The sequence below is a fragment of the Schistocerca nitens genome, chromosome 5 (genome assembly GCF_023898315.1).
Source record: "Schistocerca nitens isolate TAMUIC-IGC-003100 chromosome 5, iqSchNite1.1, whole genome shotgun sequence".
Classification (NCBI taxonomy): Eukaryota; Metazoa; Arthropoda; class Insecta; order Orthoptera; family Acrididae; genus Schistocerca; species Schistocerca nitens.
This window is the reverse complement of record NC_064618.1, coordinates 328,325,537-328,340,141: the sequence shown is the minus strand read 5'-3', so window position 1 is coordinate 328,340,141 and position 14,605 is coordinate 328,325,537. Positions and strand designations below refer to the sequence as shown.

The following is a 14,605-nucleotide window of genomic DNA, read 5'->3' as shown; positions in this document are numbered from 1 at the left end:
TAATCTACGGCCGTGAGTCAGACGGAATAACGCCGAGGACACGTTCCTAGGCGGCTGCCGCTGTGTGGACACAATGATAACGCGCCGGGCACGTTTGGAGGAAGAGACGCCAGGAAGCTGTGACCCGTGACAGCTGCCTGCACTGTTCAGACTGCCAGGCAGACGTGCGAAGGAGAGTATGATATGCCTTGGAATTCACCTTCAGGCAACATTCTGCATTCTGTAAGACAGAGCCTTATTTTGAATTATTTGTAATGTATTTCTCAGCCTCGTGTCATACAGACATTATTACGTTTCGGCTCCTTAGCAAGTCATCATCTGACGATCTGCTAAAAAGAATTAGAAAGGGAGAAAGTAAAATACTAGGAAATTAGATACCACATCAAACTAACTTCGGTACGCAAGATCATGCAATGGAGGATGAAGCAGCGGGCGAGCTGGGGGCGGGGAGGATGGGAGGAGCGTGCAAGCAGAGAGCAAGCCCTGTGTCCTAACACAGTGCAGCCAACATACCTGAGCTCTGACTTCGTATAAAGCGTAGTAAGGCGCTCATTTATTCAGCATTTTCATCTCCTCAAGTATATTCAGCCTTTTGTGAATTGCTACGCTTATTTACTTTTTAGAGAATTTATTCTAACCATTTTCAGCCTATCGATACAACCTATTTAGGAAACTGAAACTTCCTGGCAGATTAAAACTGTGTGCCAGACCGAAACTCGAACTCGGGACCTTTGCCTTTCGCGGGCAAGTGCTCTACCAACTGAGCTACCAAAGCACGACTCACGCCCCGTCCTCACAGCTTTACTTCTGCCAGTACATCTCCTACCTTCCAAACTTAACAGAAGCTCTCCTGCGATACCTTGCAGAACTAGAACTCCTGAAAGAAAGGAGTGCTAGTTCTGCAAGCTATCGCAGGAGGTGTGAGTGTGAGGACAAGGGGGGATGGTCTGCAATCTGCAGTCCAGTCACATGAGTCCATTTGTTCGGCTACAGAACGCTGCTGACGACCATTTGCTCTGAAGGGATCATAGACCGTCAACAGCAAGAAACAGTTATCCTTGGCCAAAACGAACTCATTGCCTGCTCGAAAAAGGGCCCGCCATCCTCTTCAGGGATGGGACGAAAATTTAAAAAAATAATTATGATTTTGTGAGCCATTAATTGACCCTGTTTTGTGTCCGTTCTGGTTACCTGATCTCGAACCTGTTGAACATATCTGTGACCCCATCTTGTGAGGCGTGCGGGCGTTGTACTCTGCTCTGATCAATTCCCACGAGCTGTGAGCGACAGTGGAGCCATTATTGGTCTTAATGCTTCCTCAATGCCTCCGATGTCTCGTGTAGTCCATGCCACGCATCGTCGCCCCCCTCAGAAAGGTGAAAGGGACTACTTGATCGCTACTAGGTGGGTGTTTCTAATTCATCTTCGTGAGTGTCATGTCGAATGGTGAACAAGTCGAACTCATTTCCAATAGGCTCTGACTGTCTACACTATTTGCCTCTACATTTGTTTGGATCTAATACTGAATCACTACTCTCTTCGAACGAGTTGATGGGAAAAATTCTCATCATTGATGATTGGACATCAAAGTGATAAAAGTAATGCTCCGTAGTTCCCAGTCACAACGTTGTGTGGTACATTGACCAAACAAAACTGTCTCAAACATCGCAAATCACTATTCACCTCTTCAGTGGTCCGCAGAGGTGAAAGTTAAGCAGCTGTATGGGGGCCAATGTTGCGACGCTACCTCCGTCGTAGAGCCTCAACTTGGCTCCAAGGTACTTCCATGTCATTGATCTACTGGAGAAGTGTCGTAAACTGTCCGCAGGCAGCACTAATGTGCATCACATCCGTATTGCGTGGTTTGCAGGAGCTTCAAGTACATTTCTTATACGCAGGGACCAGTGCCTTGGAGTGACTATGATGAAAAGTAATTAGAGCCAGTACCATAATACGAATCATCCGTCATGTAATAACGAATGTCTTTTAGCATTCTTGGTACCGTATTCCCTTGATTGTCTCTCCACGGGCGGAAAGACTGGGTAATCGTCTGTGCTATAAAGCAATTTAGACTAGGTAAATTAGAATGAACCTGACCGAGTGTCCTACTTACCCAAGGCCGCGTATGACGTCGGCGCTGCAGGTGGACCACTGGGTCTCGCCGGTGGTGCCGCGGGACGGCGACATGATGAACCCCTCCTTGGGACAGCTGTTGCTGGTGCCGTCGTGGTGCATGCCCAGGCTGTCCGACACAGTGAAGCCAAACACTTCAGAAACAAATGAGTTACTATTGATGACACATGTGTCAGATTCACAAGAGAATTTCAAAGGATTAAATAGGTAAAAATGTCATATCTTCGCCGAAATTCATACCTACTGCAAAGGCTGTTTGTAATGTGGTATAATACAAGAAATTTGTCAAGTAAAAGACTGCCAACTACTAATGCTTGGTAGTCCACAGCGAAAAACACCTGTACAGAGGGTGATGATTCTGTTCAGACAGATGGTCAGAAGATAAGGTAAGCAACACCTTGACAGACAAAAGGTTCGTGATGTTGCAGTTTTAATAGGCAGCAGTGTATATTGCACGAAAAACAGAGAGCGACAGTGTTCCGTGTGTATAATTTGTAAAGAGAGCACCAGAACTAGAAATAATGACAGAATTTGTAGGATGCCCATCACTGGCAGCTTCTGGGAGAGAGAAACTTGTTGCATGTTTTGTTGAATGGAGACAGATAACAAGTAGGCAACACTGTAAAACATTCTGTCTCTGTTCACAAAACGTATTCGTCTTATTACTTCCTTACCACTTGAAGATGTGGACCACTCTAACGATGAGAAAATGAAATAAATTTTGGAATAAGATATTTGCTGTCCTAACGTCATAGCATGATTAGTTAGGCATGTGAAGATTGAGGAATGTTTTGACAAGTATAGTTCTATGTGGGCTAATAGAACTTGGGTTTTCGACAAGATGACTGAAATTTAGGAGGAATCTTGAGTCAGTGGTTAATTCGATAAAACGCAGAATGTTGTGGCCATGCATAGAGGCAGATGTCATGTAGGTGAATGATTACAAAGCAGTTAACGTCGAGAGCAGAAATGGTTAAGGTGAAGGGGAGAATAAGTGGCATAGAAAATACATTCAATGCAGGCTTATAATGTTAACGCAATACATAAGCATTAAATTTAAGTGGAATCGATGACGCAAAATCCATGGTCAGTTGAAACAAAATCACCAGTAATTCATTACTTCTATTCCTCACTGTGCAAAGCGGCTGATATTTGTTTCTTGATTCGCCATTCTCTTATAACTAACGCTAATGTTCCGAATGCGTCTTACTCTCTGCTCCTTTAAGTCTAATGTCTTTCAGTATAACCGCTCCAGCCACGCAAGCTTACTGCAGCAAGTTTCGGCTGACCAATGAGCTCAGTGCTAAGGCCCTCATGAACATGAATATGGGCTTCATTTTCATATTATTTTTTTGTATTTATTATCAAGTTCTGTGAGACCATGCGAACCAAAGCTGCTTGATCTCTGAAAGGGTCAGTACATAGCTTACATAATGCTGATTAGAAAATTTATAAACAAAGTAACTAAAAAATTAATGAAACAGGAAAGAAATCTTGAGAGTGTTCACGAACAAATAAAAGTTATCAACTACTGAGAGGACCCCCTGTACAGAACAGGAGTGTGCGACAAGGAATCCCTTCGGCTTAGGGTTTATCATTCAATTTTTTTTCACTTCTATTGGAACACTGTTGAACATTAAACCTGTTGAATAGCGCACACCCTTCTGTACAATGCTTAAGGAACTGTTACCCAGATGAAAATCATTTAATGCTTAGGGTTTGCTGAACGAATATTTCAGTTTCTTCTCAGTGACTCAATACTGTCAGCAAGAAATCTCATGATGCAGTGTATCTGTATAGGGATGGCAGGGTCAGTGTAATGGCCTACATGAAGCTCAAAAACTAATACAGCAGATCGGTCCGATTGCCCTTTTCTAGATTAAGAATATGGCTGGTGGGTGCAGAGTGTAATATTTATGTGAAATTAGCGTTAATACAAATGTAGTATTGTGCAATAGGTAACAGACCCTATTGCTGGGAGATTCTTTTACAAGCTGGTGACGTTCAGGTGCCCAGTTGCGGTGTCAAAACAAACCTGGAGACAATTAAGTCGCTTCCCATTGGCTGAAAGAAGCCGAACCGTATTTGGTAGCAAGGAAACTCCTGGCTTCTGATTCGCCGAAAAGTTTGAGAGCAGAACATGGCGTGGACAAGGGGGGGGGGGGGGGCGGGGAGGGCAGGCGAGTTTCGGCGGCCACAGTAAGCGGTCGTGAACTAAAGCTCCTGGTAGAGAAGTTCGGTAAATATGTTGATAACCTCTTGCGAAGTGTTAACTGCGTCACGACACGATGGTGCGTTACTGAAGTCTGGTGGTGATGGCCAAAGTGAACGGTTTCGTATGAGATGGCTGTAGACGACTTTTAAGAAATGTTGTGTTATTAGAGTCGAGTGCGATCGTAGTAACAAGTATAGCGCTATTGTAAGCGTAGTGAAGCACCACTGGATCTGTGTAGTGGCAAGTTACAGAAATGACAGATTGTGTAATCATTAGTGTAATCATTTTGTGTGCTGTCGCAAGGCATCCCTAAGATAACACTGAAGTTCCCTTTACTGCAAAACAGCTCCTCCTATTCTTATAGCTTAACTTAGCAGCGCCACATTGAAAACCGAGCAATTTCCAGGAGCTCTCTTATGCAGAGAAGAGGACATCAATATCTACTGTCTCTAAGACACGCCAGCTGAGAAATATTGCTATATGTGCCTGATGTTGTACACCTAAAACTACAGCCTTCGTATGCACAGTCAGTCTGTTACAATGCATTTACCGAGGTTACGTCCTAACGGAGGAGGTGTAAGAGGTTTGCCTCAAAATGTGATACCAAGTAAGCAAAGGAAACAAGACTTCCTCCAAATATGTGTTTCAGAGACAGTGGGGTCACAGTGAGGTGACACGAGTCCTGGGACAGCAGTATACACATGGAGATGGCGGTAGTATCGCCTATACAAGGTATAAAGGGCAGTGCATTTGTGGAGCTGTCACTTGTACTCAGGTAATTCATTTCAAGAAGTTTCCGACGTGATTATAGCCGCACGACGGGAATTAGCAGGTTTGGACGCGGAATGGTAGTTTGAAATCGTTAGGGAGTTCAATATTCCGATATCCACAGTGTCAAGAGTGTGCTGAGAATACTAGATTACAGGCACGGACAACGCAGTGATCAACGGCTGCCGCTTGAAGACATCAGTGGCGTTTGCTTAACACTAACAGACAAGTAATAGTGGGTGAAGTAGCCAAAGAAATCACTGTGGAGCGTAAGCCGATCATATTCATTAGGACAGTGCGATGAAATTTAGCGTCAACGAGCTGTGGCAGCAGACCACCGACGCGAGTGCCTTTGCTAGGATCACATTACCTGCAGCACCTCTCTTGGGTTCGTGACCATATGGGTTGGACCCTGGACGACTGGAAAACAGTAGGCTGGTCAAATGGGTCCCGATTTCAGTTGGTAAGAGCTGATGGTAGAGTTCAAGTATGGCGCAGACCCCACGAAGTCATGGACCAAAGTTGCCAGAAAGGCACTGTGCAAAATGGTGGTGGCTCCGTAATAATATGAGCTGTGTTTGCATAGTATGGACTTGATCCATTGGTCCAACTGAGCTGATCATTCACTGCAAAAGTTTATGTTCTACTACTTCGAAACCATTTGCATCCATTCACGGACTTCATGTTCCCACTGACGAAATTTTTATGGATGACAATGCACCATGTCACCGGGTCAGGAGATTGGTTTGAAGAACATTCTGGACAATTCGAGCGAATGATTTGACCATCCAGATCGCCCGACATGAATCCCACATAACATTTACAGGACACAATCGAGAGGTTAGTTCGTGCACAAAATACTGCACCGGCAAATTATCGATGGCTTCAGAGACATCATGGCTCAATATTTCTGCAGGGAGCTTCCAGCGAATTGTTTAGTCTATGCCTCATCAAGATGCTACCCTACGAAGGACAAAAGGGAATAAGACACGATAACAGGAAGTCCCCATGATTTTTGTTATCTCGGTGTATTCTTATAATGAAGACAGCAGCATTCAGTTTTAGCAAAAGATCTTGAACATACTTCTAGGAAAAGACGATACGTCTTTCCTCTGTGTAGATTCACGCGCTGCGTTTTTCAGAGGGCTGGACGTAAAACTGACTATAATGTTGTGCTGTTTGTGTTAGAGGCAACGCTCAAGCTACCCAGGGACAGACAGGGAATGTACAGTCAGTCATCTCGCTGGACAACTTACCTTTAGTCGCCTTTCAGAGGTCAGTTGCCGATGTAGGTCCGAAGCAATCAACGCAAGAGTGTTGTTCATCAGCATCAACAGGTTACGAAATTTTGCAGTCACTAAACAGCAGTTAACGTTAAGCAAGAATGCCTCTATAGGGGAACGTTTTTGGAGATTGTGTGCTTCTCGTAGCATGCGAAAAGAGATCAGTATGCAACAGCAACAAAAGTTGCTGGAAGATAATTCTATTGACAAACAAGGTGTATGGACACACCCATGGTAAATGTAACGGGCTTCAGCTACTGCCTACAGGCGACTCAAGACATTGTTACTGAACACAGTGGCAGTCAGCGGGAGTTCGCTCCACGAATGGCAGAGTTGCCGTCCAGCCAGATTTGAAAACCCGTAGTCTAGCTGGTGTCTTCACATCTACGACACAGCAGCTAGAGTAAGTGCCACAATTGTCACTGTGTCAACTCGCCACCATGCATCGGCTGGTAATGAAGTGCTCTGAAGCAGTAGGATAATAGTCTGACTGACAATATTTCACTTGTCTCAAAGTAATAACTAAAAGCCTGTAAATTGATTTGAGATACTTGTTGACGTTATGGATGCACTACTGCTTGCTTAATTATATTGTGTGATGAAAAATTGACTGATTCAGAATGACACTTATAAAGTACAACTGAAATCGATCTAACTATGGTCCAAACGAAGTTCAGGGACTCCATAATTAAAGTTCCAGTTTCAAAACGCTGGAGAAAGACAACCACTGCTGAAAAAGACGTCAAATTTGAACAGAATATTATTGGCGCAGTTGGAAACGTCATGGAACCAGAAAAGTTTAGCGGAAAGTTGACCAATAGGTTGCGCTGTAAGCATCAGAAAATACACACCAACAGACGCGCGGAACACAGCTGTTCCTCTGTTTGCGTCCGAGAGCCAACTTGACAGTCTCCGTGAAGGATCGCGCGCTGCTGGGAAAGCTCCTTTACAAGAATGATGACTGTGTGCCAGTAGCCCTGCACAAGTTCCAGACACTCGAGGGTGAAAAAAAAGACACTAGTCCGATGTGTCTACGGGTCTGGAGAAAATACGAAATTCGAAAAAAGTTCTTTTGATGTGCAATGTGTCAGGGGGAAGAATCAATTGATCCGATGTCTGCCGAAGACGTGGCCACAGCGTTGCAGGAGGGTCGAGCGGTGGTGTGCAAAAGCATGCAAATCACGGGGAATTATCAGAACGTTGGATATGCCTATGAGCGTGGTCATAAAACTCTACGACACGTCCTACATTGCAATCCACACAAAATCAGTCATATACAGGTGTTGCTTCCTGCTGACCTGCCAGCAAGAAAAACGTTCGCTCTGGAATTTCTTGCTTGCATGGAAGTGGACATTAAATGACCGTGCAACATTCTGTGGACAGACGAAGCCCGTTTCTATCGCTAAGGACATGTTCATACACAGAATTCCAGAATATGTCCAACGGAAAATCCGAACGCAAACATACCGATACAACTTCTTTCTGCAGAGGTGACTGTGTGGTGCATGTTGACACCATCGTTTATACATCTACATCAACATTTATACTCCGCAAGCCACCCAACGGTGTGTGGCGGAGGACACTTTACGTACCACTGTCATTACCTCTCTTTCCTGTTCCAGTCGCGTATGGTTCGCGGGAAGAACGACTGCCGTATTTTTTCCGTGGAAATGAGTCCTGCCGGTCCTGTTACTTTCACCATCATCGGTAAATACTATGAGAGTCTTCTGCACGCCAACGTCATTCCAATCTTCCAACAGCGTGGATGTGTGAGTAGGATCATTGCACAACCAGAGAAATGACGGCTCCAGAGGCATTTCGGAAGTGCTAGAATCATCAGCCGCGATTTCTCAGCAGCCTGGCCGTCCGGTTCACCTGATCTTAATCCGTGTGACTTCTGGCTGTGTGGTTGTCTGAAAAATGTCGTTTTCAGTGCTCCAGTTACGAACGCAGCTGACTTGAAGGCAAGCATTGAGCAACGCATTCTGAAAGTGACCGCCGAAACAACCCGATCTATTGTGGAACATGCTGTTTGTCGATTTCAATCTGTGGCACAAAACGGTGGACAGCGTACTGTACATGTCTTGCGCCAGTCTCACAACAATTAAAAACCGATGTCACTTTGCTTCTTATGCGGTTTTGAAAACCTGTGTCACTTTGCTGTACAGACTATTTTTGGCCCCAGGAAAATTAAAAATCGTTGTCAGTTTGCTTTTTATGAGGTTTCCAGCCTCACAACAATTAATAATCGCATTTTTCCCATCCGAGGTAGTACAACCTTGCCGTGGTTGGTCGACTTACCTAACTAGCAGAGCCGCAACTGTTAAGTGCCGAACTTGTGCAGTGATCCACGTTGAGAAGTACGCACAGTGTAACATGAATCTTAAACCATAGCCATCGTATTGCGATTGACCTGTCATTTGTAGCCGTCCCCGTTTTTACTGCCGTTTGTGAAAAGTGCAACACCGAGAAGGAATTACCCGAACAGCGCCACACTTGGTGGAAATGGCGACGGTGTGCAAGCAATACGTGATACGTTTTGCAGTGAGATGGAGTACACGTAGGCCGAGCAGAGCCCTATCGTGTCGTTCCGACAGGGTCGGTATTGCACCAAGTGTAGTCGGTGCAGAGCTGTCACACAAGGTGGAAACAATACAGTGAGTGCCAGTATGCCTCGTCGACGTCAAAGGAAGCCATATCCGCATGTGAGCGAGTTCGAACGGGGCTGAATGATCCGTCTCCGGGAAACAGGGTTGTCATACCGTGACATTTTGGCTCACACGGGGCATGCTGCTACGACAGTGATGCGTGTGTGGAAGCAGTGGATGGGGGAAGGGCGTACGCAGCGACGAGCGGGAACCGGACCACGGAATATGACCACAGCACGGGACGACCGCCATCTTGTCCGGACGGTACAGCGTCATCCACAGTGTTGGCTCGTCGCTGGAGAACTACAACAGGTGTGAATTTGTCTGCATCGACGGTTCGTCGCAGTCTGCTGCAGGTTGGACTGGTTGCACGCATGGCTTTACGTCGGTTTCCATTGTCCAGAAACTGTAAGCTCCTCCGACTGCAACGAGCACGTGAACACCGTCTCTGGGGCACTGAGCGGCAACATCTAACTTTTCGGATGAGTCCCGCTTCAATGTGTCCTACAGTGATGGCCGCATACGTGTCCGGCGGTACCGTGATGAGCGCAGTCTGGAGGGCTGCATTGTCCAGCGGCATAGCGGACGAAAACCAGATGTGATGGTTTGGGGCGCCATTGGCTACAACAACCGATCTCACCTCGTACGTATTGCGTGCACTTTGAACAGCAACCGGTAGCTAACGGAGATTTTGGAGCCTGAGGTACGCCCCCTGCTTCAGGCCTCTCCACAGGCCACGTTTCAACAGGACAATGCCCGGCCACATATTGCGGGGAATGTACAGGCCTTCTTCGAAGAGCGACAGTTCCATTGCTTCCCTGGTCTGCACGTTGGCCAGACATTCCGCCCATCGAACATGTCTGGGATATGGTTGGTCGGCACCTGGTGCGTCACGGTCCTCCAATAACTGATGTCACGGATATGTGGGCTCGGATACAAATTGCGTGAAGGAAAATCCCTCAGGAACGTATTCAGAACCTTATTGATTCAACGCCACGGCGTATAGCAGCTCTAACTGCAGCGCATGGTGGTCTCTTGACTTACTGAATAGTAGGGCTCAAAATATATGTACAGATTTGAAAAGGTAATCATTTCTTACTTGTCATTACCTAACCTGTGGCGTTAACTTAATTGAATTCATGCATTTCCTTCTTGGTGTACCAATTTCCAACAACGGTAGTGTACATTACGACGCTTACAGCTCTATCTATTGGAAAAATTCTCGTTAATTTTTTTGTTACATGACATTTCTCCCTGCGACAATAATAGCCTGTTCAGTTTTGACGTCATTCTGAGCAAGAATTCTCTTTCCACATCGTTTCGAAACTGGAACTTGATTTATGGACACCCTGTATATTTTGTGGAAATAAAACTATTGTTACGTACGCTATTTACATTTCTGAAACGAGATCAACTATTCCTTTTGTTATTTATTTGTTTAATGCAAGCACTGCACGCAGTTAATGAATGCAATTAAGTAATTACAGATTAAAACGTCCACAAATGCCGTTGGGTCCCATAATTTTTTTTCTTTTAAAAATGAAGTAACTTGTTGCCATGGAGTACAAGACGAACAATTATAAAAGTTATACTGGGCACAATGGGAAGTGTAATCGGCTACAGTTGCAGGTCTTACTTGTGTCCGATCTCGTGTGCCAGCACGTAGACGGACGTGAAGCCGGCCGACGGGTAGGGCTTGCCGAACACGTTGGTGGTGCCCAGCTCGGCGATCACGCAGTTGTACTTCTCCAGGCACACGCCGCCCACAGTTGCCAGACCTGAAAACACGTCAGTACATCTCTAACCTTCGGCTAAAATATCACGCAACACTTTGTATATGTCTATTCTACATCACTCCGACCACGGATCCGGTTTCATACTCATACTACACTCTAACAGAATATAAACGACACACAACTAAGAGATTATCCGAATGAGAAAGATATGGGTAGATGTAATGTACATGAACAAACAAATAATTGTTGTTGTTGTGGACTTTAGTCCAAAGACTGGTTTGATGCACATCTCTACGCTACCCTATCCTGTGCAAGCCTCTTCATCTCCGAGTAACTACTGCAAAGGACATCCTTCTGAATCTACTTGCTGTATTCATTTCTTGGTCTCGCTCTACGATTTTTACCCTCCACGCTGCCCTCCAATACTAAATTGGTGATCCCTTGATACCTCAGAATACGCCCTACCAACCGATCCCTACTTCTAGTCAAGTTGTGCCACAAATTTCTCTTCTCTCCAATTCTATTCAATACCTCCTCATTAGTTATGTGATCTACCCATCTACTCTTCAGCATTCTTCTGTAGCACCACAATTCGAAAGCTTCTATTCTCTTCTTGTCTAAACTATTTATCGTCCACGTTTCACTTCCATAAATGGCTACATTCCATACAAATACTTAAACGACTTCCTGACACTTAAATCTATACTCGATGTTAACAAATTTCTCTTCTTCAGAAACGTTTTCCTTGCCATTGCCAGTCTACATTTTACATCCTCTCTACTTCGACCATCATCAGTTATTTTGCTCCCCAAATAGCAAAACTCATTTACTACTTTAAGTGCCTCATTTCCTAATCTAATACTCGCGGCATCACCCGATTTAATTTGACTACCTTCCATTATCCTCGTTTAGCTTTTGTTGATGTTCATCTTATATCCTCCTTTCAAGACACTGTCCATTCCGTTCAGCTGCTCTTCCTTTGCTGTCTTACAATTTAAAACCTTGTTCCTGAATCTCTGTCTTACCATTATATAATCTATCTGATACCTTCTAGTATCTCCATGCTGCAAATAATTAAAATTTCAAAAAAGTAGGATATTCAAGAGAAAGAGCTTCACAAATTTAGCAAGTCAGTAACATGTTGGGCCACCTCTGTCCCTCATACACGAAACTGTTCTGCTTGGCATTTAATTGTTGGTATCAAATTCTGTTCGGCTGGTGCGTTAGACCGTCTAAATTCCGTGCTAGTTGGAAGGGTTGGGCTCTTTGGGGGAGGAGACCAGACAGCGAGGTCATCGGTGTCATCGGATTAGGGTAGGGTGGGGAAGGAAATCGGCCGTGCCATTTCAAAGGAAGCATGCCGGCATTTGCCTGGAGCGATTTAGGGAAATCACGGAAAACCTAAATCAGGAAGGCCGGACGATGGACTGAACCGTCGTCCTCCCGATGCGAGTCCAGTGTGCTAGCCACTGAGTCACCTCGCTCGGTCTGGTAAGAGGGTCCTGTCCATAATGCTCCAAACGTTCTCAATTGGGAAGATATGTGGCGATCTTGCTGGCCAAGGTAAGGGTTTGACAAGCACAAAGACAAGCAGTAGAAGCTCTCGCTGTGTGCGGGCGAGCATTATCTTGCTGTAACGTAAGCCCAGGGTGGCTTGCTATGAAGGGCAACAAAACGAGGCGAAGAATATCTTCGACGTACTGCTGTGCTATAAGGGTTCCGCGGATGACGAACAAAGGGTCGTGCTATGAAATGTAACACCCCCGACCATCACTCTTGGTTGTCGCGCCATATGACCAGCGACAGACAGTTAGATATCCCACCGCTATCCAGGACGTCTCCATACACGTTTCTGGCCTGCATTTTCACTGACTGGAGTAGAATTGTCTTCAGTGATGAGTCCCTCTTTGAACTCCGCCCCGATGACCAACAAGGACATATCTGGAGACACCCCATACATCAGTGGGATACCAGTCTGAATGTCGCCCGTCATACGACCCCATAACCAAGAGTGATGGTCTGGAGTGTAATTTCATTTCGTAGCAGAACCTCTTTGGCTGTCACCCGTGGCACCCTTATAGCGCATTGATACGTCGACGATATTCTAGCCCCCGTTTTGTTGTCCTTCATGGAAAGCTGCCCTGGCCATACATTTCAGCAACATAATGCCCGTCCGCACACGGTGAGAGTTTTTAGTGCTTGTCTTCGTGCTTACCAAATCATACCTTGGCCAGCAAGGTTACTGGATCTCTCACCGATTGAAAACATTTGGAACATTATGGGCAGGATCCTCCAACTATCTCGAGATTTTGACGATTTAACGCGTTAGTTGTGTAACGTCTCCTTAGAAAAATTATTGAATTACTATGCTGGTTAACCCCTTACATTATTTGAACGTACTCAGACATTTCGCTCTTTACTTATTCTGTTCAACACTAAACTGACACACAATATTTTTAGCGCAACACAATCTGACTTTCAATAATCCCTACAAAAGAATGGCCCTGACTAACATTAACCTATACCTTTCACAAATCACTTACCTCACAAAAATCTTCGTTACTCGAACTACTGCAATACAGCGAGCGCCACTACTGCCAGATAAATAAAATATTCAAACTACTGAAGGCACTAACTACTGATAGGCACAGTTAGCAAAAGAAAGATTTTGATAGAGAACAAACAATGTATTTACCTTAATAGTGTTCAAAAGTCATAATATATATAGCAGTTCATGACATCCAGTCTTACAAATGCACTGTTTCTGATGGACACACGTCCAGATCATCCGCTCTCAAAATTCCACCATTGCTGGCGGCTCACCTCCAACTGCGCAACGCTACGCGCTGTTAACAGCCAACTGCCCAACACTAGAATGGCGAATATTACTCCAACAATGCAAACCAACCACAGCCTTCACACAGCACAGTCAGTGATTTTCATATAGAGCGCTACATGGCGTTACCAACATAAAAACCTAAACAGCCTACTTACAGTTGGACCGAATTTAGCACGATCTTCCTCAGGAGGACATCCAATAACTTTATTAATCAGTGCCAAGAGGAATAACTGCTTTTATAAGGGCCAACGCGTTAGTGACTTGCTCAACGCATGAAGCTCGTTCTCTTGCATAAATCATCCAATTTTTCTGTTAATGTCCACATTTGTTTGTCTGTACATGTGTATCACATCTACTGATTTCCGTCCCATTCCATATTTATTTTGACTAATTTGTAGCCTAACCTCTCAAGGATATCATCCTTTCTGAGATTTGCATATCTGACTAAATGATATGGTTGGGGGTTGAAGTGACCAGAGAACAAAGGCCATCAGTCCCGACTAAATGATACCAGAACAGCAATATTTTCATTTTTAATCATTTAACCGAATGTGTTTCCTATCCCAAGAATTGTGAAGGAGTGAGTCAATGAAGAGTGAAGATTACATTTTTAATTATAATTAAAGTAAATTGTAGATTAAAGTGAAATGGAAGAGGATGTAGATGAAGATGAAATGGGAGATAAGATACTGCGTGAAGAGTTTGACAGAGCACTGAAAGACCTGAGTCGAAACAAGGCCCCGGGAGTAGACAACATTCCATTAGAACTACTGATGGCCTTGGGAGAGCCAGTCATGACAAAACTCTACCATCTGGTGAGCAAGATGTATGAGACAGGCGAAATACCCACAGACTTCAAGAAGAATATAATAATTCCAATCCCAAAGAAAGCAGGTGTTGACAGATGTGAAAATTACCGAACTATCAGTTTAATAAGTCACAGCTGCAAAATACTAACGCGAATTCTTTACAGACGAATGGAA

At 44.7% G+C, this 14,605-nt stretch overlaps 1 protein-coding gene across 1 annotated transcript in view; it reads right to left on the bottom strand.

Annotated features, from left to right (window-relative positions):
* LOC126260431 (A disintegrin and metalloproteinase with thrombospondin motifs adt-2-like) overlaps positions 1 to 14,605 on the bottom strand; it is a 192,664-nt gene that overhangs the window by 60,932 nt on the left and 117,127 nt on the right. Inside the window, exons 9-10 of the mRNA XM_049957759.1 lie at positions 10,684 to 10,825; positions 2,114 to 2,242 (exon numbers count right to left, since the gene is read on the bottom strand). Coding sequence (XP_049813716.1) covers positions 2,114 to 2,242; positions 10,684 to 10,825 — 271 coding nt within the window. The remainder of the gene's footprint in view (positions 1 to 2,113; positions 2,243 to 10,683; positions 10,826 to 14,605) is intronic.